Source organism: Arvicanthis niloticus, chromosome 5 (genome assembly GCF_011762505.2).
Source record: "Arvicanthis niloticus isolate mArvNil1 chromosome 5, mArvNil1.pat.X, whole genome shotgun sequence".
Lineage (NCBI taxonomy): Eukaryota > Metazoa > Chordata > Mammalia > Rodentia > Muridae > Arvicanthis > Arvicanthis niloticus.
This window is the reverse complement of record NC_047662.1, coordinates 1,341,523-1,363,635: the sequence shown is the minus strand read 5'-3', so window position 1 is coordinate 1,363,635 and position 22,113 is coordinate 1,341,523. Positions and strand designations below refer to the sequence as shown.

At 50.5% G+C, this 22,113-nt stretch overlaps 1 protein-coding gene across 4 annotated transcripts; it reads right to left on the bottom strand.

Annotated features, from left to right (window-relative positions):
- Positions 1–6,552: 6,552 nt before the first annotated feature.
- Tnfrsf14 (TNF receptor superfamily member 14) lies at positions 6,553–14,750 on the bottom strand. 4 transcript variants are annotated; one of them, XM_076933607.1, is made up of 8 exons: positions 14,513–14,750; positions 13,987–14,124; positions 13,167–13,275; positions 12,603–12,728; positions 11,285–11,440; positions 10,421–10,511; positions 9,202–9,356; positions 6,553–8,272 (listed from the first exon to the last, which is right to left on the bottom strand). In XM_076933607.1, exons 2-8 carry the CDS (start codon positions 14,089–14,091, stop codon positions 8,061–8,063), a joined length of 954 nt encoding a protein of 317 aa, XP_076789722.1. In that variant the 5' UTR covers positions 14,092–14,124; positions 14,513–14,750; the 3' UTR covers positions 6,553–8,060. The 4 variants fall into 4 exon arrangements, with proteins under 4 accessions (XP_076789722.1, XP_076789724.1, XP_076789723.1 ...); XM_076933609.1 differs by lacking the exon at positions 14,513–14,750 and adding an exon at positions 8,431–8,462 and having other exon boundaries at positions 6,553–8,269; positions 13,987–14,473; XM_076933608.1 differs by lacking the exon at positions 14,513–14,750 and adding an exon at positions 14,310–14,473.
- Positions 14,751–22,113: the final 7,363 nt, after the last annotated feature.

The window sequence follows — 22,113 nt, the reverse complement described above, 5'->3', positions numbered from 1 at the left end:
TGCATGTGAGCATGTGTGCCTGTGTGCATGTGAGCATGTGTGCATGTGTGCATGTGAGCATGTGTGCCTGTGTGCATGTGAGCATGTGTGTCTGTGTACATGTGAGCATGTGTCTGTGTGCAAGTGAGCATGTGTGTGCCTGTGTGCATGTGAGCATGTGTGTCTGTGTGCAAGTGAGCATGTGTGTCTGTGTGCATATGAGCATGCGTGCCCATGTGCATGTGAGCATGTGTGTCTGTGTGCAAGTGAGCATGTGAGCATGTGTGCATGTGAGCATGTGTGCCTGTGTGCATGTGAGCATGTGTGCCTGTGTGCACGTGAGCATGTGTGCCTGTGTGCATGTGAGCATGTGTGCCTGTGTGCATGTGAGCATGTGTGTCTGTGTGCACGTGAGCATGTGTGTCTGTGAGCATGTGTCTTTGCATGTGAGCATGTGTGCCTGTGTGCATGTGAGCATGTGTGCCTGTGTGCATGTGAGCATGTGTGCATGTGTGCATGTGAGCATGCGTGCCCGTGTGCATGTGAGCATGCATGCCTGTGTGCATGTGAGCATGTGTGCCCGTGTGCATGTGAGCATGTGTGCCCGTGTGCATGTGAGCATGTGTGTCTGTGTACATGTGAGCATGTGTGTCTGTGTACATGTGAGCATGTGTGTGCCTGTGTGCAAGTGAGCATGTGTGCCTGTGTGCATGTGAGCATGTGTGTGCCTGTGTGCATGTGAGCATGTGCCTGTGTGCATGTGAGCATGTGTGCATGTGTGCATGTGAGCATGCGTGCATGTGTGCATGTGAGCATGCATGCCTGTGTGCATGTGAGCATGTGTGCCCGTGTGCATGTGAGCATGTGTGCCCGTGTGCATGTGAGCATGTGTGTCTGTGTGCATGTGAGCATGTGTGCCTGTGTGCATGCGTGCCTGTGTGCCCGTGTGCATGTGAGCATGTGAGCATGTGTGCCTGTGTGCATGTGAGCATGTGTGCATGTGAGCATGGGTCACAGACAGCACATATGCAGAGATCACAGGACAACTTGCAGGAGTTGGTTTTTGCCTTACATTGTGTGGGTTCCAGGGATTAAACTCAGGCAGCCGGGCAGTGGTGGCGCACGCCTTTAATCCCGGCATTTGGGAGGCAGAGGCAGGCGGATTTCTGAGTTTGAGGCCAGCCTGGTCTACAGAGTGAGTTCCAGGACAGCCAGGGCTATACAGAGAAACCCTGTCTCAAACAAACAAACAAACAAACAAACCCTCAGGCCACCAACTTGGCAGCAAGAGTCTTTTCTTCACTGAACCAGGTCACCAGCCCCACCCCTTTTCCCTGTGTTTATGTTAAAATGACACCTCAGGCTGGAAACATCTTCCTTCTCACCTACTTTTACCCTTGTGGTTGTCCAGGTTCTGATTTCTTTATGCCTGGGGAGGAGTAGCAAAGATTCTGGCCTCCTTTTTAGTGAAGCCAGCCATCCACTGCAGCAAAGCACTTTTCTCCTAGTTCCTCGTGCACTGCCTGGGGCTTCTCATTGTACTCAAGTGCTCCGATCCTGGCTGTTATTTATTTATGTCCTGTTGTCTCTGGTTTGTCCAGTGTGAACCGTGTGTGTGTGTGTGTGTGTGTGTGTGTGTGTGTGTGTGTGTGTACACTAGAAGCCCTGCTTCTTGTGCACAGTCTCTCCAGACACCTGACAGGATACCCAAGTCTCATTAACCTACACATTTATCCTATGTAGGTAGGATCTGTCCTCACAGAGGAGGGTGAGGCTGCTTATGGAGGAATTCGAAGGGAAACTCTGGAATGGGATGGGGATCCTGAAATCCACAGCACCACCCCAGGTGTCTCCCCTGCAACCATGGGTACCCCTCCATTTCCACTTTGCTTTATAGGCCCCTAAGCTCTCACGGCTTGTGTTGAGCTACCTCTGCCACAGTAGTTACCATTGGCAGACTGGGCTGAGGTGCTGACTAAACAGCTGAGTTGCTGGGACACAGAGGCTAGGAACAAAACAAGAGTCGGCCCCTTGCACAGGCCCAGTCTCTGGAGCTGATACCCTAGGCCTGGGCCATGGCACTCTGCAGACTCCACTCACTCTGGTGAGTCTTGCCCTTACCCCTTCCCGGGTCTCAGGTGAGCTCCCCACTTTCTTCCCTCCTGCCCCCCTCACCCCATTCCTACCAGCTTCTGTGGACCACACCACACCTCTGAAACGTTTATTTACAAGGCAGCTTTTCAGAGGCCCCACCACAGGAGGACCTGCAGGGCACAGGAAGCAGGGGCTACCTGGAGAGGAAACCTGTTACAGGAGACTTCAGGCTGGCCCCAACTGCTTCATAAACAGCCCTGAGATCCAGGGCCAGAGATCTTGGCAGCTGAGAGCAGGGACTTTCATCTGGTTCTCTAAGCTACGCCTAGGTAGTATCTTTTTTTTTTTTTTTTTTTTTTTTTTTTTTTTTTTTTTTTTTGGTTTGTCTTCAGTGCCCTATCTAGGGTAACTAGACACTCATGTTTTCTAAGCAAAAATCATACAATATGTGAGGAAAAGAAGCTGGGCTGAAGACCCAGTCCTATGGCCTAAGGTTGCTCTGTCTCTCTAGCCATCCACTGTGGCCAAAACAGCATAGTCTTGTCCTATGGCCTGTCTCACAGTGCAGGTATTATCATGGTACAGTCTGGCAAGGCTGCAGATCAGGGGAAACCACCACGGAGAATCAGGCTTGTTACAGCCCTTCCCCCCCCCCCCCCCCCCGTGTCACCAAAGCCACCTGGGGAAGCCCCAGGGATGATCAGCAAGAGAGGAAGCAAGGTCCCTACAGGTGAGAGCCTTTATGTAGTTTCCATGGGAAAGGCCAGACAAGGTCATTGAGCAGACATAGGCTGGGTTTGTACAGATGATGAAGAGGCCAGCTTGGGAACTTTGGAACACTTGTCCCTCCAGAAGGGACAGGCTAATCAACATTTCTCAGACAATGGGTGGGGGCTGAAACACATTCCACAGGATGGATAGCTGGCCACCCACAGACAAGGGAAGTCCTTGCCACCTCATTCCCTAAAGACCTATCAGTTTAAAAGTCACACTGTTCTACCAATCATATTGTACCTAGCTGCTGTTTCTCTGTGCTACCCCTGGAAACTGTATAAAGGTCCAGAGAACGAGCTGCCTGGGGTTGCCACCTCTCCTTTGGGTGCAGGATGACCCCCAACATGTTGGAACAATAAACCTCTTGCTTTTTGCATCAATTCTCGGCTCTGCATGGTTCACTCAGGGGGTCCCTGGTAGGCTAAGGCTTGTCAGAGACTTACAATAGTTTTCCAGACTCTGAGGTACAGGAACCAATCATGGTTGACCATCATGAACTCTGGGGTCACAAGCTGAAGACATGGTGTGGGTTGGTTGATGTAGGTAATTTTATAGACTCTGCCCTGTAGAAGCCAATTTTAGCTCTGGGGTTCTAGGGACCATTGGTCCAGGGTATAAAGGCCTCAGAGGACACTTCTAGGTGGTGTGAGCATAGCTAGCAGAAAAGAAGATATTCAAAAGACTCATTTTTTCCTCTCATTGACTCTCAGACTATTGAAGCAGTGGACCCCAGGGGACTGATATTACCTCAGAGTTCTCAGCCCTTGAGAGAAGAAAGCCTAAAGCATAGACCAGCAAGAAGAGAAGCTGTTCTCCTGAAAAGAGACTTCCAATTTGTCAGGCCACTTCACAGGAGAGGTGGTGATGGGTGGGACCACACCTTACCCAGGACTGCTGAAATATGCATACCCCTGCCTCTGCTTAACTTCACCGTCAGGTCAGGACTAGAAAGATGGACTTGCTGGATATCTGCCCCCTTTCCCAGTGTGGCCATTTGCAGACTCCATTCTAGTGAGTCCAGCCCTCGACACTTCCTAGGCTTCAGATGAACCTTGGCACTTTCCTTCCTACCTGCCACACCGCTTGGCCTATCCCTGCAGCTTCTGTCGACACACCTTATTCCCCCGGACACTTCTGAGGCAGCGCCTCAAAGGCCTCAGGGGTGGGACCTGCAGGGCAAAGGTCTCGGCACCCAATCTGGGGTAATTAGACATTTACTCGCATCTCTCAGGGAAAGTCATATAGTACATAAAACTGGGCTAGAAACCAAGCACGGTGGCCTAATGTTGCCTGGTGGCTCTAGCTATCCACCTGAAGAGACAATGCAGCCTTGTCCTGTGGCTCACAGTGCAAATACTACCCTGATGCAGGCTGGCAATTGAGCTTTTCAAAGATTAAAAATTAAAAAAAAAAAAAAAAAAGTTAAATTGCTTCCTCTGAGGCTGGAGTCCAGACTGAGTTTGTTGGGCACAGGCTCCAACTCTGAGTCCAACAGTGCAATGGTTAACACTGATTATTAACTTGACGGGATTTCGAATCGCCATGGAAATGGACTGGGTTGAGGTGGGTAGACCCAGCCTAAAGTTAGGGAGCATCATCCCACGGCCAGTGGTCTCAGACTGACTACATAAAGCTCAGAAAGGAAGCTGAGCGTCAAGCATCCATTGCTGACACAGGGTGACCGGCCACTTCCTCACTGCAGACACAGGGTGACCGACCAACTCATGCATCTGTCTTTCCCACCATGATGGACGGTACACTGAAACCAGGAGCGAAAATAACCCCTTCTTCCTTACATGGTTTCCTGTCAGGTGTTTGAGCCGAGCACTGAGAAAAGTAACTGGTGAGCTTCAGATTGGCCAATCTGAATGTAAATTGCAAACTCCCAGGTCACCGGTTCCTGAATTTAGGAGTTGGCTCCTCCTGGAAGGATAAGGGAGGCTTCAGATACCAAATTATCAGAATGAAATCATGCTCAGGACAGATGTGGCAAGATTTCCCCTGTCTAATCTATTTAAATATTAGTGCAGCAGGAAGCCTGTGATTGGACAGGAAAAAGGGAGGCGGAGCTAAGAGTTGCCAAGAGAGGGAGGGCCGCAGGGAGAGAGGAGAGAAAAGAATCTAGATGGAAGACAAACAGAATAATTCAGAACCAGCGTGGCTTTAAGTAGCCACAGGTAGTTATGAGTATCTTAGGGTTAGAATAATTGGGATAATTTGTCTAAATTGTGTGGGCATCCTGTGTATTAAGATTTTATTAATATATAAATCTGATTGGTTGACGATAAGCTTTAAAAGTTTTGATTTTACCGGGTTATTGGGTATTGTAATATCTAACCGAGAGGTTGACAGTCTTGCATGGGGCTAGCCCTAGAGCCGTGGATGCAGCTACCACGCTGACATCTCAGGAGCCCCTGGGCCGCAGGGTCTGCAAAATGGAAACACCTGGCTGGGGCCATGTGGCCCACTGGTGTTGGGCTTAGCGCCAAAGTGAACCAGAGCTGGGAACACAGCAATCTAGTGTTGTGTGGGCTAGCTAAAAAAAGTAGCCTGGTAGAGCCACCACACCTGGGCTGAGAGAGTTGACAGCAGTAGTGCAAAAACTAGCTGCACAATTTTTAATATTTCCCGCCACAGACAGACTTCTATTGTGGGCTGCTGGCTACGAAGAACAGGATACCTTCAGGGTCCCACTGCACTTCTCATGTGACTTGAGTAAGTGTGGCTTGAAGGGGAAATTAGTGCTGATCCAGACGGGGCAACCCCAGGGTCCTCTATATCTCGATAGCCAGCTCAGGGAACACAGGGAACACGGGGCCATACAGCTGGCCCCAGGCATCCATTCATTCAGGTGGATGTGAACTCGGCCTGTGCCTGGTTGAGCCTGCATGCCCTGTGCTACTGTAGAACAGAACAAAGAGGATTCTGCAGTCACTGAGAAGGTGGCAGTGTCTCAGGCTCTGCTTGTGTCTCTGCTCCTGAATGTCCACCCACTCTGTCAGCACCAAGAAGAGCTGCTCTCAGGCCCACTGTGCCCAAATCTCATTTAATAACCACTCTGCCACCTCCCAGTAATTCCAGTGTCTAATTGTAAAATCACAGCTCCATTATTTGGTGCTATTCCAGGGCAGCCTGGGCCTTGTGTTTGGGGACCAGGCCCTAGATGTAGTCAGAGCAGAGCCAGAGGCCAACAGATCTAGAACAACACAACGGGCATTTTACTGGGGACACAGGCAAAGTAAGTATGGGCCTAGGTGGCAGAAAACTGACCCCTGAAATTTAGGTCAGAATGAAGGGTTTAGAAAGTGACCAGGAAAAAAAGCAATGTCAGTTAAGACTGGTCTACCTGATTTATCCCAAGGTGACACGGTTCTTGGGAGAAGAACTGAGGCCAGGACGAGGGCAGGGGGACTGGAACACAGCACTCGGCTTGACAGGCAGTCACTCCCATGAAGTGATGGGAGATGTTCAAAGAATCCTATTGGAAAAGATGCCCACAGAAACATGGGGCCCAGAAAATATGGCAGTGATGAAATCAATCACTGAACAGGATGAACAGAAACATCAGCAAGAGTGACCGCATCTCCTGCCAGTGAAGGCCCCTCTCCAAGTGACTATGTGACATGGGAACATAGTCACCTTGGAATAGCCACCATTGTTCTCACAGGACAGATGTTTGGTGAGATACAAGATAGAGACAAGGCATGTAACAAAAATATTTATTCCCTATGACAAGCAGAAAATAACTTAGAAATTTATTCTGAAGCCAGGGGAGTGGTTCTGTCACCATAGTGCATGCTTTATAGCATAAGGACCTACGTTCTTGAAACTGAGTTCATCCCCAGAATCTGCTTTAAAAGTTTGACTTAGTGCTACCCAGAACCTAGTCCCAACACTGAGAAGACAGAGCCAAGGGGGTATCTGGGGCTCAGGGCACAGTGGTAGACCAAGCTAACTGAATTGGTGAGCTCCAGGCTAGCTCGAGATGGTTAGCTACTATGGAACAAGTGCCGAAGACCAGCTTCGACAGGTCAGGTACACTGAGGAGAGCTGTGGAGTTGGGGATTAATCAATCCCGCAGCAGAGTTTTATCTGAAGGAGTAAAGCTTAAGTTCTCTGGAGCCTGCTGAAAACTTTCTGGGGCCGGCGAAACAGCGAAAGAGCAAAACCTGATTTTCTGGGGCCAGCAGAAAAAGAAGATAAAGCATGAGTATGTGTGTTTGTGTGTGTGTACACACACACATACACACACACATACACACACAGATACACATATACACACACATACACACATACACGCACATACACACACATACACACACACAGATACACACACACAGATACACACATACACACATACACACACATACACACATACACGCACATACACGCACATACACATACACACATACATGCACATACATGCATATACACACATACACGCACATACATGCACATACACACATACACGCACATACACGCACATACACACATACACGCACATACACGCACATACACACACACATACACACACAGATACACACACAGATACACACGTACACACACATACACACATACATACACACATACACACACAGATACACACATACACACATACACACACATACACACATACACATACATACACACACATACACGCACATACACGCACATACACACACACACACAGAGGAGAAGAATAGAGAGTATTGGCCCACCCAGTCTGGAGGACCACGCAGGTAATCACAGTGCTATTTGGGAAGCGGAAATAGAAGAGCCAAGTTTAAGGCTTTCCCAAGATACAGAAGGAGTCCAAAGTTGACCCAGACAATTTCGTATGATTTTGCCTCAAAGTAAAAACAGAGTCTTGAGAACATAACTCAGGAATAAAGCACTTGCCTGGTATGGGCTAGATTTCAGCCCCAGAAACTTCAAAATAAAACCCACTAATGTCATATTCCTGTCTCATCACATGCACCCTGGCCCCAGGAGGCAGTGTTCTCCAGCCCTCTGGATAAGCAGGCCTAGGCTTAACATTTCCAGGACAGAGGCCTAAGGTTTAGATAGAGCTACTATGGGCTGACTGGAAAAGCCGGGAAGTAAGACATAGGGGCAGTGGTAGCTGTCATTGATCCAGACTTTGGATCACCACCTCTTAGTGTTGGGATGGAAGCAGATGACCCCATTTAACACTAAGAATGGCAAAGCAACTCCTAGACCCTGAGCCATGAGCACATCTCCACTGCTGTGTGACGCTGAAGCAGCCCAGGGCATCTGCCATGCCTGACATATGGAAGCTTCCCACCTAGGTCTCCTAGGTGTCTTGTCACCCAGGATTCGTGCAGTTGGAGGCTGTCTCGTCCTCGGTCACAGCAAGCCCAACTTCGGTGACTGGAAACCTGATAGTGTTCTCCTGTTGCTCCTGCTGCCAAAGAAACCCAAGGTGAATTCCTGACTCTCAGGCACCAAGCTGGGGACTGCATGGTTCTCGGGGACATGTAAAGCTTAGCTGTAGACAATGGAGTTGGCTCCTTCAACCAGTTGGAACCTCCTCCCCGATCCAAACACCCCTAGCAATGATACCTGGAAAGGCTCCAGCTCCCTGGCCACTGGGCCTGTAACAGAAGGACACTGAGTCATGGGAGAGGCTGAAGCAAGAGGGGAGACAAGCACACAGCAATAAAAAAACCCACATTCTGGGCTTCCAGCTGTGTGATCTACCTCTAGAGTCTGACCCTCACTACCAGAAGAAGAAGTAAGCTTTGGACATGTGTCAAGACCCACAGGAGGCCCACCAGGTAAAAAAAAAAGTAGATCCCTGCCCACCTTCCTGAAGGCCAAAGTCAACCACTCACCTGCTTTGCAGTGTTGGGGAACCTGGAACCTGCTCACTCCTATGAGTGGGGACTTAACTTGGGAAGAAAGGGGAATAGGCTACCTGGCCCATCTGCAGAGCCTAGGGAAGAGGCCTCCTACATGAGGAGCACCCAGGGATGAGCACACAGAGGTATGCTTCCTCACTGACAAGAGAGTGGCCTTCCTGGCCATTGTTTTTTTGTTTTTTTGTTTTCTCTGAAGCATGACCCAGAGCTTCCCAGGCCTGATTTGGTCTGCAAGCTGGTCTCTAGAGCCCAACTCAGCCAGACACAGCTGAGACTGAACAACGAAAGGAAGGAAAGAAATAAGGAAAAGAAGGAGGAGGGAAGAGGGAAGAATGGAGGGTCCTAGAGAGGCCACCTGACAGCTAGGCTCTGAGGAAGGGCTCTACCACTAGCCACTATAGATCCAGACTTTACAAAGACCCTGGGACCACTCCTGGAGCCCTGAGCCCTGGAAGGATGGGTTGTTGCTCACTGGAATGCAGGTGTCTTCGCTTATAAATGAGAAATGCAGCTATCCCAATTCCCACTATCACAAGTCCCAGAAGGATGGACAAGAAGACCCAGGAGGAGCAGGTGGTGTCTGTGCTGCTGGTCCCACGTGTTACTTCCTGTTGAAGTGCACTGCACCTAGGAGAGAGCAGCCATGGGACATGTTGGAAAACCTAAGCCGTGGGGACAGGTCAGCAGACTGGGCAATGTCGGGGAACGAGATGGGGTCTATGCAATTCAGAACCTATCAGCTGGTATAACAGCTCTGAGATAGGACTTAGGTCGGTTACAGTTTTAAAGCCCTTCATGGGGAAACAGAGAAGAGGAGGGAATGGAGGAGCAGGGTAGAAATGGAAGCAAAAAAAAAAGAGGAAGAGGAGGAGGAGGAAGAGGGAAGGAAGGAGGGAGAAAGAGAGGGGTGCTAGGGTCAAAGTTGGAGACTGAACTGACCTCAGTAAAGAGAGGATGAGTTGATGCCCTTCCCTAGGGATCACCCAAGGAAGCCTAGCTATCCTCAGAGATCCTGAGTTCTCAGGTTAGCTCTGGAGTCTGAGACCCACACTGAAGGGATCCTGACTCAGGTGGAGAAGGGGCCTCACCTGAGAACATTGTGGTGGTGCTTTGAATGAAAATGACCCCCATAGGCTCATAGGGAGGGGCGCTATTAGGAACACCTCCTCGTTGGAGTAGGTGTGAGCTTTTGGAGGAAGTGTGTCACTGGGGGGTGGGCTTTGGGGTTTCAGATGCTCAAGCCAAGCCCAGTGTCAGTCTCTCCTCCTGCTGCCGATCCAGATGTATCCAGATATAGAACTCCCAGCTACAACTCTAGAACCATGTCAGCCTGCATACTGCCATGCTTCCCACATGACATGGGCTAAACCTCTGAATTGTAAGCCAGCCTCAATCACGTGTTTTCCTCTATAAGAGTTGCTGTGGTCACGGTGTCTCTTCACAGTCATAGAAACACTGACTAAATCTTACAATCAGCACACCCCCTCACCCCCAACTACAGAAGTACAGAGAATTTCCATATCTTTGACTTCTTGGTCCTAAGATCATACAGTGGGAACTGGCCACAGCCTGTGGAGTCCTTGCTAAGACTCCATATTGCTCTGCCTACCCAGGATGCAGCTCAGCTGGGTGTGGCTACTCATCTCCCAGGGGAACAGAGTAGTTCCTTCCCCAGGGTGCTAGTCACCTACTTGGTCCAGGGCAGGCATTCCTCCTGAGTCCCTCCAAGTGAGAAGGTCCCTGTTAGGCAGTCAGCACACACAGTGTCCTGTCTGTAAGTACCTGGGAAGTGAAGAGGGGCAAGCAGAGGAGCTGGGTTCAGGGTTGCAGGGACCTGGGCTTCCCTGGGGTGGGGCCTGGGAGCTGTCTATTCTGGAACCTTCCAATACATAATACTCTGTGGCTGGTAGAGGGAGCTGTGTTAGTAGATCGCACCGTGAGACTAAGTGAGAAGGGGCTGGGTAGTTTTAGGACATCCTAGACATGGAAAATCCTGCTATAATAACCCAGGGGGGCGTGGCCAGATGCCAGACAGAAGGCAAAGCCAGCCCTCACATCTAGGTGAGTAGTGGGGTTGGGGACAGTTTATGAGTCAGGCTTCCCACAAAGCATCTGAGCTGAGGCAGGATAGCTGAGGTTAGACCCGAGGCTGGATAGATAAGGTTAGACCAGAAGTGGAAGCCAATGGTGCTGCTCCAGCTCTCCTTCCCTCCTCCTCTGCCCTCTGTCCTACTCCTGACTCTCACCAGAAAGCTTTTTTCTTTCTGAATCTTCCAGATTCTGAGTTTGAGTTCGGCCTTTTCCTGTCCCCCTGTGCTCCCCTCTCCTCTCCTTAATCTTCTGCTGTCTCGCCCTCCTCCTGAGAACCTTAAGCACTCTCTCCTCTCTTGCCACCAGGACTGGTTTAGGGTGGGTGTGTGAGTGCCCTAGGGTTGGACAAGATTTCTGTTCTGTTCCTTCTGAAATCCTTAACCTAGAGGTTTTCTAGACCCCAGGCAGCAGGTGCACTGGAACAAGGGTGGCCTCCAAAAAAAACTTTCAGTAGGCCAGCTCACCTCTCTTCTGTACCCTCTGTCCTGGAAGGCAGGCCGTGTGTGGCAAGCATGTGGAACAGTGCTCCCCATTCTGCGTCTCACAGAAGTGGCCTGGGATGCATCTGCACACAGTGTCGTTCCTGCTGGAGCACTCTTGCCAGGTCAGCAGGCCCATGTCTGCCGTCAGAGACAAGGCCATGGGAGCACCAGCAAGGGATTTGGGGGAGCACCCATCCTCCAGCCGCCCCAATGTACCCGGGTCAGATTCTGCACAGCTTCACCTGCCAGAGGCTACCCACCACCTGCCCACTCACAGGAGGCTCAAGGCTGACCACATGTGATACCAGGTTTGTCCTACAGGGGGAGCCAGATAGCACAGTGTCTCTGAGCAGTGTCATAGAGCAGGTATAGGACTGATAGGGTCACAGAGTGGTTCAAGCCCCGGGACCTGGGTTTTGACCAAGTCTGAATCGTCCTTGCCTCTGTTTTCTCCTACTCCAGAAAGCAGGACTCCCAATCTATGTACCCACAGCCATGGAAGTGGATTTGGTAGGCTCTGCCATCCAGTAGGGATGGAATCTCAGTATCTTCTTCGATGGGAATGGCAGCCTTCTGCCTCTAGGTCTGAGCCGACTGTTTATGGGAACTGTGCTAATAGGTACAGAATCTCTCGGTAGGAGTGAGGCTGACCCCATGAGGGCACTGTGTGTGAGCATAGGGGTTCCCCTTCTGTAAGGTTGAGGTCATCTCCGTTTGCACACTGTGATAGGTACGGGGTCATCCTCAGTAGGGGGTGAGGACAACCCTCTGCACACACTATGAGTAAGCACAGGGTCATCCTTGTGGGGAGCGTGATGCCAACAGCATATGGGCACTGCAATAAATCCAGAGTCAACAAAAGCTAGTGTCTGGAGAGTGTGGGGCTGTGGTGGGAGCAGTAGTGCTGGCTACCTTACAGTTTCGAACATTCTAGGACCTGTGTCCTCATCTAAGTCTGCCCAGGCCCAGGCAGCCACCAGTCTGCGAGTGAGCCTTTCCTGGGTTCCTTCATATGAAGAAAATGTGTGTGTGTGTGTGTGTGTGTGTGTGTGTGTGTGTGTGTGACATTAATCCCCACCCCATGTAAGAGCCCCTTCACAGGCAGGGAAACTAAGGCAGGAAAGAGCCTCTCATCACCCACATGAACCAGATAGAAGGGGAGAAAAAGAAGCAGACAGTGGGATCTCAGTGGCCAGAGGGGGCAGACAAACTGAGAACCTGCTCACAAGAGCAGGAAGATCAGGAGCCGATGCCTGAGCTCAAGTGCTCCAGCACACCCCACCTCCTCAGGAGCTCCTACCTGGATCACAGACTCCACAGGGCAGACACTTGCTCAGGCCATTTGGATGGGCGGTATATGTCTGTGGAGGACAGGGGGCACACACTGTGCCTGTGTCCTCACTGCAGGCCTGCTTCACGTGGTAACCTGCGGCCAGGACCCACAGTTCCTCAGCAGGGGTGAGAGGTAACCTACAGAAGCCTTCCCTGTACCCTCATGTGGGTCCAGCAAGTACGGCACCAATGACAACTAAGGCCCCACAGGACTTGCTGGCCCATCCGCCTTCTGTGTGCTCTCTGTGAGCAATTCAGAAGCTCGGAGTGGGGCCTCCAACCACTCAGAACTGGCTCTGACTCCAACCCACTTTCAGTCTCTGCCTCTGGTTATGCTGACACAGAGCCTGCCCTATCCCCCAGGCCCACCCCAGGCAGTGCAGCTTCAAAGGTCCCAGACACTGAGGACTACAGGCTGCTGGGGACTATCCCTGAATTGAACACGGCAGCCATCGGACTGAAGACCCAGAGGCCCAGAGGCTCAGGACAGGAGTTCTTCCCTGGGCCAACACTGCCTCCTGGGAGCTCCTACCTGGGTTGCACATGGGGCAGCACTCATCCCCCACAGAGAACTCCTTCTGTCTGCACAAGGGCTGGGCGGAGATGCGCTGCAGCAAGTTCAAAAGGAAGACACACAGCACCTGGGAATGGGGTGAGTGTTGGAGGGAAAGATTCTTTCCATCCTTATGGCTCCCTCCCCAAGGCTGGCCCAGGCCTCAGTTCATGCTCTCCTTGCAGTAAGAAAGCAGCAGCACAACCACAGTGTCTCTGTAAGAAGGGGTTCTAGTCCAGCCTGCTTAACTTGCCTTCTGCCTACATTGCCTGAGATATAGGACCTGAGAGGCAGCAGGGTCAGCTGGGGCTGGGAATAGGCTTTTCAGAATTCCGAGCCCCCGGGTGGGGGTAGTGGGGCTGACTGATAGTGTATCCTACTTGAGCAAACAGAACAGACACTCTGGCTCCTGCTAGTCTACCCTGATCTCTGTCTCCACTATATGAAGGTGCTTATCCTCAGGAACAGAGCTGCATGTGGTTGGCCTCTTGCTACAGGGGCTGTCCAGGGACAGCCAAGAGTCTGCCGAGGGCTACTATGCCCATGGCACCATCTCTGGCTCTTGAAAGAGAGCCACAGCAGGTGTCTGTGAGTGGAGGCCGGAGGTGGAGGGGCAGAGGCCTGGCCTGCCTGTAGCTCCCCCTCTCCCCCCAGCCTGAATTGTTCTCAATTATCTCCAGGGATTTGGAAAGCCAGCAACAAAGAACTAACTAACTGCCCAGACAGAGTCAAGAGACAGGAAATGTCTGCGGTGATCTGTGGCTGGAGCTTGGAGGCTGTAAAGGGCTCAAGAACTCACCAGCCTGAAGATGTTGTCTGTAGGGGCCTGGCTCCAGGGTGACGACCCCCATCCTGGGAGAGGTTCCATTTTCTTGATCAAGACACTGCAGGACAGGAGCCCCATGGGCTCTGGACCTCCTCACACACTCTCATGAGCCTCGGCAAAAAAAAAGTGAAAATGAAAGAGAAACGTAGTGTTTCTGACTGAGCTCTGTTAGAGGCAGATGGGGCGTACTAAGTACACCGGGGCGTGGTTCTAGAAGGGCCCCAAAGTCCAAACAAAGCCTCTGCTTCAGACACAGTACAGGGACACTAGCAAGTTCTTCCAGCCCGCATATATACCCTCTGGAAGTATGTCTTTCTCCCAGGTCACTGCAAACACCTTGAATTTTCTGACAGACTGAAATAGGAACCTCTCAGCCTCAGGGAACTGGGAACTTGATCTTCTGACCCACCTCCCAACACACCCCTCTGGCACGACCAGGACCCTCCCCTAGAAGCCTCTAGTCACTTCCCAGACACCGCCTCAGGGATATCCCCATTACCAGTGGCTCACTGCCCGGTTCTTCAGCCTATACGCTTCTGAGCATATACGGCCCTAGCAACAGGAGCCAACCTTTTATCTTCTAAGAACATAGCAGGACTTCTTATCATCCTTGAGCAGGCTCTGGGCATCTCTAACTGTCCCCTGAGAGGAACCAGGCAGAGCAGACTAATTTTCCTTTTGGAGATGAGGATGAAGACTTCAAGTAGGACAACAGGGTATAGTATGCTGGGATTCTCTGAGCTCATGGGCCTCAGTGAGCCTGGAGGCGGGGCCTACTATAGACCTAGGCTGTTGAGAGCTTTTGATACTGCTTCTAGGAATTTGGGATTTGTCACTGGGCTCAGACAGGAAGTCAGCTCAGATAAGAATATCAGAAACAGTGACCATGGGGTTTCCTTTACTACTTTGCTGAGTTACCACCATATGTGATCTCTTTGCTTACAACTTTACTTAATTACTACCTTGTGTGACCCTTTTGGTTACTACTTTACTTAATCACTCTCCTGTGTGATCTCCTTGTTTACTACTTCGCTTGATGACTTTGTCTTTGATCTAAGAACTAACCATGTTGGTTTTTCTTTTTTTTTTTTTTTTTTTTGGATATACCTAGAATGATATAAAAGCAGACCAGAAAGAACTAAGGCTGCTTCAGCCTCAGTACAGGCTCGAGTCGTGTTATAATTTTGTCTAATTGTTTTTCTTTTTCAAACCCCACTCCCTCCCTTGAGACCCTGTTGGCATTGAGCTGGCTTGATCTCTAGGCTCCAAAGAGGACTAAGGAACTCCAGAGGAACACAAGAAATCAAACTCCTCAAGATTCTTTGAACTGTGCTACTGCCTCTCTCCCCTCTACTGACAAAACTAACCACATATAATTGCTCCATCCAGCTGAATTGGTCACCACACTCTTAGGTTTGGCTGGCACCCCAGCCCTGGACTGGTTTTCCTCATAATCTAGTCCTGCCCACACCTAGATCACACCCTGTTCCAGTGAACCCTGGGAGCCAGGCTAGAGGACACCTGGCCCTGGCCGCCAACAGCTCTCTTGGATCTTGACTCAAGTTTTAATTACTATTGCAGTGATGAAACACCATGACCAAAAGCAACTTGAGGAGGCGAGGGTTGGTTGGGTTACACTTCCATATTGTAGTCCTTTACCAGAGGAAGTCAGGACAGGAACTCAAGAAGGGCTGGTGCCTAGAGAAAGGAGCTGATGCAGAGGCTATGGAGGGTGCTGCTTACTGACTTGTTATCTATGGCTTGTTCAGCCTGCTTTCTTATAAAATTTAGGACCACCAGCCCAGGGATGGCACTGCCCACAATGAGCTGGGCCCTCTCCCATCAGTCACTAATAAGGAAAATGCCTTACAGCCTGATCTTATGAAGGCATTTTCACAATGGAGATTGCCTCCTTTCAGGTGAGTCTAGCTTGTGTCAAGTTGACATGAAACTAGCCAGTGTTCTAGTCCACAGTCCTCCAGAAACCCACCCCAAAGGGACACGAAAGAATCCACTGTATGTTACAGAGGCTGTCCCACACAGCCATCTGTGTGCCTCTGTAGTAGACAATGCAGAGTGGACAGCCTCTGACAGTCCAACACAGTGATGTGGGGGTCTCTAGTGAAGAGGCAGATCTTGTACCCCATCCTACAGGTAAACACTGGGAATTGGCCAAAGCCCTACAGCTCACAGGTACCTCAGAACACACAGAAGGCTCTGGGCTGCAAGCATGTTTCCATGTCTGTGGGATCTCTGAGACATGCCCCAGGGTGGGAAGCCAGAGGATCCAGATGAACCCGGTACAGCCCCACAAGACCTCCACTGGGCTCCCAAGCCACCATTCCCAGTGATGCACAATCCAAGATCATCATTCCCTTGGGAAAACAGAAGCAAGATACACAGGGCTTATGGGCACCATGTAGTGTCTGGCCGAGTGGGGGAATGCGCGGTTGTCCATCCCTCCACCACCGGACACCAGCATAAAAGCCTTGGGTCTGAGAAAGCCGGTCAGTGTCCCCTAGATGTTATCCGTGGTGAATATGGATGGACCTAAACAGCATGTCTTCACTGAGGTCTTCTCTGAGGCGCATTTCTACTCTTTAATCTCTGAAGGATTACTGTGTAGGACTACCTCATCACCTCCTGAATAAAAACTAAGGGTGACCTACTTGTTCAACCCAGGCTGTCCACTGCCAATCACCAGATGGCTTTGTTCAGGCCCCCAGTGACAATGCCAGACAGCAGAGACTGGCTCCGGGTCTTACCCACCACCAAAGCATTCTCTACTGCCTATTACCTGCTGGCTTCACCCCCTTATTTCTGCCACCTGACAGATGGAGGGATGCCAACATGCCTGGGCGTTTGCCTTCTGTCTCCATCTACTCTATGCCCATCCTGATCCCTTTGGCTGTCCCATCCAGACCCTGAGCCCAGAGGCCCCGAGCCCAATCTCCTTCCAGGTGCCCATCTGGTCCAGGGGTTGTGGAGGGCACCCTGGGTGCAGCTCTTCTGCCAGCTGCAGATGAGAAGCTAAGGCAGAGGAGATCTGATCACAGACACAGATGCCCATGCAAAGCCTCTGACCTCCACAGGGGCAGAAGACCCAAGACACAGCTTCTCCCCAAATCCTATCCCTGTCACTCAGCCGTCCTCTGGAGGACTTCCCCTAGTCCCACCTTGGTCTCTGTAGTGCTGATGTCATCCTGGTGTGCTGACTCTCATCAGGATGGCCTCCAGCATCTGGAATTTCCCCATTATATTTCTTCTTTCTTTTGTAGTGAGTGTGGGTAGCGAATTGGAAGAAACAGATTTGATCACAGTCCTAGATGTAGGTGAGGTCCTAGTGTTCTCCTCACCCTAGGGAGGAAACCCATCCTAAGAGCCAGATGCCATGGTTGGTTGTTCAAGACTCCTATGGGCTGTACATGACACATGGGCTTCTGAAGGATGAAGAAGACGGAAGAGCATTCTCAGTTAAGGGCACAAGTTGAACCATCAGGTCTGCTGTTGGTCAGGCATGCCGGAAGCCATTAGTGCCAGCCATGAACACAGACACTCTGCACTGAGAGCTGTGTATTGTGTGGAGAGTGGATAGAGTAGCTAGCTCTGAGGAACGGACTCTAAGGTCATCCAGGAAGGAATCGTTAAGAGGTAAGAAGGGAGAAGGTTAATCACACCACCAGAGATGTGCTGGGATGGGTAAGATCGGGGGTGGGGGGGAACTCCTGCTCCAGCTGTCCTGGTGGAGGTGGACTGGAAACAGAGGCCAGCATCTACAAAGAAGACAGAGATCTAGGGTCTACCGGATGGTCGGGGAGCCGTGACAGAGATCAGCAGCCAGGGGCTTTCCAGGATTCAGATGCTGAAGCAGAAGTGCGTGTGACAGTGGCTCTTGGTCTTTGGATCAGACTCTAGCTCCAAGCTCTGAGCTGCTGCCTCAGACAGACACCTTGCCACATCCAGTCTGCTGTTCACAGTAGCCCCCTTCTCTACCTTGCCCCTGTTTACTTTTGGCCACTTTCCTCTGGGACCTAGAATGGGGAACCAGGACAGAAGCCAACTGTCCACACCTGACTTTTCTGGCTACTTCCTATGGGCCCTGGGTTCCAGGAACCCACCTCGATAGAAATCCTAGAATCCACTCCCTCCTGCCATGCTGTCCCATCCTGGGCCCATAAATACACCCTCTATCCACACCTGTGTCCAGGCAGTGCTTAAGGGTACATTACAAGCTACAAGAACACCCCAGCCTCCCCTCTCCTTGACCCTTGGGTGCTTCTCCCCAGTGCCTGCTGTTGGCCTAGCCACAGTCTGTGTCCACTTCTCTGTGCCTCTTGGGGTTCAGTTCCATCCCCATATCCCCCTTTTGTCCCTGTTTATCCTGTCTGATTGCTATCCCAGAGACTCCACTTGCCTCTCCAGCTTGTGTATTCCTCCCTGGAGCTTCCCTGGCCCTGTAGTAGCAAGGACACTCACAACCAACCTGTCTGTGTTCTCCAGCCTTCACAATATCACTGGGTTCTTCCAGTCTCTCACCTCACACAGAGCTGTCCTGAGCCAAGACATAACGGGAGAGCTGAGCCTCTGCCCAATCCTACTCCTAGGACAGCTCAAGGAGAAGCCCTAGAAGAGGGACCAGTCAAGAGGGTCCTCCTGTTCATGAATTATCGGACCCCCTGACCTTCTGGGGAGGATTGGACCTAGAAAAGAGGCATGGGTCATTGATACATGGAAGCTTCTGGGAACTGCAAAAGACCCTGAGCTCCAAATCGGGCAGGCATGGGCAGCATCTGCCTTCTGCAGGCAGGGAAAGGCATCTGTGAAGACAGAGAGGGGGAAGAGAAGGGTGCTCATCTTGGGAAGGAGAGGCAGAGCACTCCCTGGAAGGAGCACTCTGAAGATCAATACCAGCCAACCCAGGAAGGCTGAGGACAGTGGATTATAGCTCAATGGTCAGCCCTATCCTGTTGGAACTGCCCTACAAGGAAACCTGGCTGGAAAATTGTTTGTTAAGTAGGTCAGTCATATGTTTAAATCAGCTCCCAGTTTGATCCAAGAATAGATAGCCAAGCATGAGGAGTGCCAGTGTAGTGATGCATTTGGCTGCCCTGAGACCCGTGGGCATGCTAGAAACAACATGGCTGTCCTAAGACCCCTGGGCATGCTGGAAACAACATGGCTGCCCTGAGACCCCTGGGCATGCTGGAAACAACATGGCTGCCCTGAGACCCCTGGGCATGCTGGAAACAACATGGCTGCCCTGAGACCCCTGGGCATGCTGGAAACAACATGGCTGCCCTGAGACCCCTGGGCATGCTGGAAACAACATGGCTGCCCTGAGACCCCTGGGCATGCTGGAAACAACATGGCTGCCCTGAGACCCCTGGGCATGCTGGAAACAACATGGCTGCCCTGAGACCCCTGGGCATGCTGGAAACAACATGGCTGCCCTGAGACCCCTGGGCATGCTGGAAACAACATGGCTGCCCTGAGACCCCTGGGCATGCTGGAAACAGTGCACATGCTCATCAAAAGAGAACTGGTAGAGTCTGGCATGTTGGCACACACCAGTCCCAGTACTCTGGGTGCAGACAGGAGGATTTGGGGTTCGGGGCCAGTCTAGACTACATAGAGAAGCCCACAAGGACATCCTATATCCAAAACGGAAAGGAAGAAAGGGGGAAAAGAAGAAGTGGTTTCTTTGAAACCGAAAATGCATGAGTAAACTGTTTTTAAAAATTGAGCAATATGAAAAAGCGTGAACTTCCAGAGTCTTAAGTCAAGAGTCATGGGTTAGTGTTAGTGGTGCCTCATGCCCTCTGCACAGAGTTAAGTAAAAGGGTCAGGAGTAGTGTTAATGGGGCCTTATGGTCTCTGCACAGAGCCAAGTAAAAGAGTCAGGGTTAGTGTCAGTGGGACCTAGAAGTCTCTGCACAGAGGCTGGGAGCTTGGAAGAGCTAAGCAGGTCATGATGCCTTGCTAGATTGACAAGACAGATCTCAGCAATACTTAAACGATACTCAGAAAGAAGAGAGCAAGAACACACAGGTGGTCAACTGTGTGTGCTGAGCGTATCCCCCAAGCCTAGACAGCAAACCACTGGGAAACTGTGGGATGCAAGTACTCACGGAGCTTCCAAGAGCCAGTCTGGGACTACTTTGGGAGTAACTTGGGAAGCTGGTGAGCCCAGGGGAGGCCAGGGTTCAGTACAGAGTCTCAGAGAAGACCCACCAGAGTGCTGCTTTACCACCACAGAGGGCGCTGGAGGGAGAGCAAGGTGAGTACCAAGCTGCTGGTTGTGCTCCAGCACAAGGTACAGCATGCCTCAGAGGAGGCATCTCCCTACCCCACAAAATCCAGCTCATCAAGTAGTCAAATGGTGTCTAGCATTTGGCTGGAAACTACTAGTCACCTCCAGAGCAGGAAAATGTGACTAGATCCAGGATATTACACCTCATACTGCCTGTCACCATAAAGGCCCATGTGCAGAGACAGGAAATTATACTTTATCCAGAGGGCTGGCTATCTGAGAATGTGGCCATCTAAGACTAGAAAGATGGCTCAGCACTTAAAAGCACGTGCTGCTCTTACAGCAGATCAGAGTTCAGTTCCCAGCTGACACTGTCAGCTTGCCCCACCTGTAACTTCAGCTTCAGGGGTGCTCACTTCTGGCTTCCATGGGCACTTGCACACACGCACAAATAAATGATAAAATAAATGTCTTTTAAAAATAGAAAACTGGGCTGGAGAGATGGATCGGCGGTTAGAATACTGCTGCTCTTCCAGAGGTCCTGAGTTCAATTCCCAGCAACCACATGGTGGCCCACAACTATCTTTAATGGGATCCGAAGCCCTCCTCTGGTCTGAAGACAGCTACTTGTCATATACATAAAATAAATAAATAAAATCTTCTGGTACATCTGAAGACAGTATATATATATATATATATATATATATATATATATATAGGCAAGCCTGGTTTACAATCTCACCATTTTGGGGGAGGGGCACATAAAAGAAGGTTTTAGGCCGGCCTGAGCTACAAATGTAGTAGCGTCATATGAAAAACAATAGCAATAAAATAGCATTAAAAGCATAGAGATCAACAGCGTGTTCTGACATCTGTAGCTACCGAAGTGAAATCCGGTAGGCGGACAGACCATGGCTCTGACTGTAAACGCCCTACAAAACTACAAAAGCCAGAGGAAACACAGGAAAACATGTTTGTGACCTTGAGCAGGTAACGGTGTCTTTGAGTGGGTAGAAACCACAGAAGCAGGGGGGAAACAAGAGCAGCCGTGCTTTGTGAAGACGGAGGATGTCTGCAGTCTGCACTCAAGAGTGTGTTGCTAAGGCAATGAGAGATGAGCCAGACAGCAGGAAAAACCATCACAAAGTGCAGATCTCATAGCTAAAATGCCTTTTAATTCATATAGAGAAGACAAACATGTTATTTTATGTTTTCTGTGATGGTAACAAAATACCTGAGATAATCAACTTTTAAAAGGGGAGGGTAACACTATGTCCCTATAGCTCTCTGAAGCTTTTAGTGAGCCCAAAGGTCAAGGCTGAACTGTGTGATGGAGGAGGCTGCTGACCCAACACAGATGAGAAGCAAAGAGAGAGGGAAAGGCTGGGGTCCCACTCAGTGACCTCACTTCCTCCCACTAGGCTCTACCTTCTCCAGGTTCCACCTCGACCCCAGGACTGTCCTAAGCCGTGCCTTTGGGTGGCATTTAGACTCTAAACTGTAATAACACACAACCTAGTTTTTCTTTTTTGTTGATTTTTAGGTTTTTTTAGATTTTATTTATTTTTATTTTAAGTGTATAGGTGTTTTGCCTGCTTGTATGCATGTGCACCACATGAGGCCTGGATGCCCACAGAGGTAAGAAGAGAGCACCAGTTCCTCTGGGACAGTTACAGATGGTTGTGAGCCATTACATGGGTGCAGGGACTTGAACCCAGTCCTCTGTAAGAGCAGCCAGTAACTCTTAACAGCTGTAGCTGTCTCTTCAGTCCCAATAACCTAGTCTGTTGTCTGCCTTCCTTTCTTTCTTTCCTTCCTTCTTTCCTTCCATCTTTTTTCTCCCTTCCTTT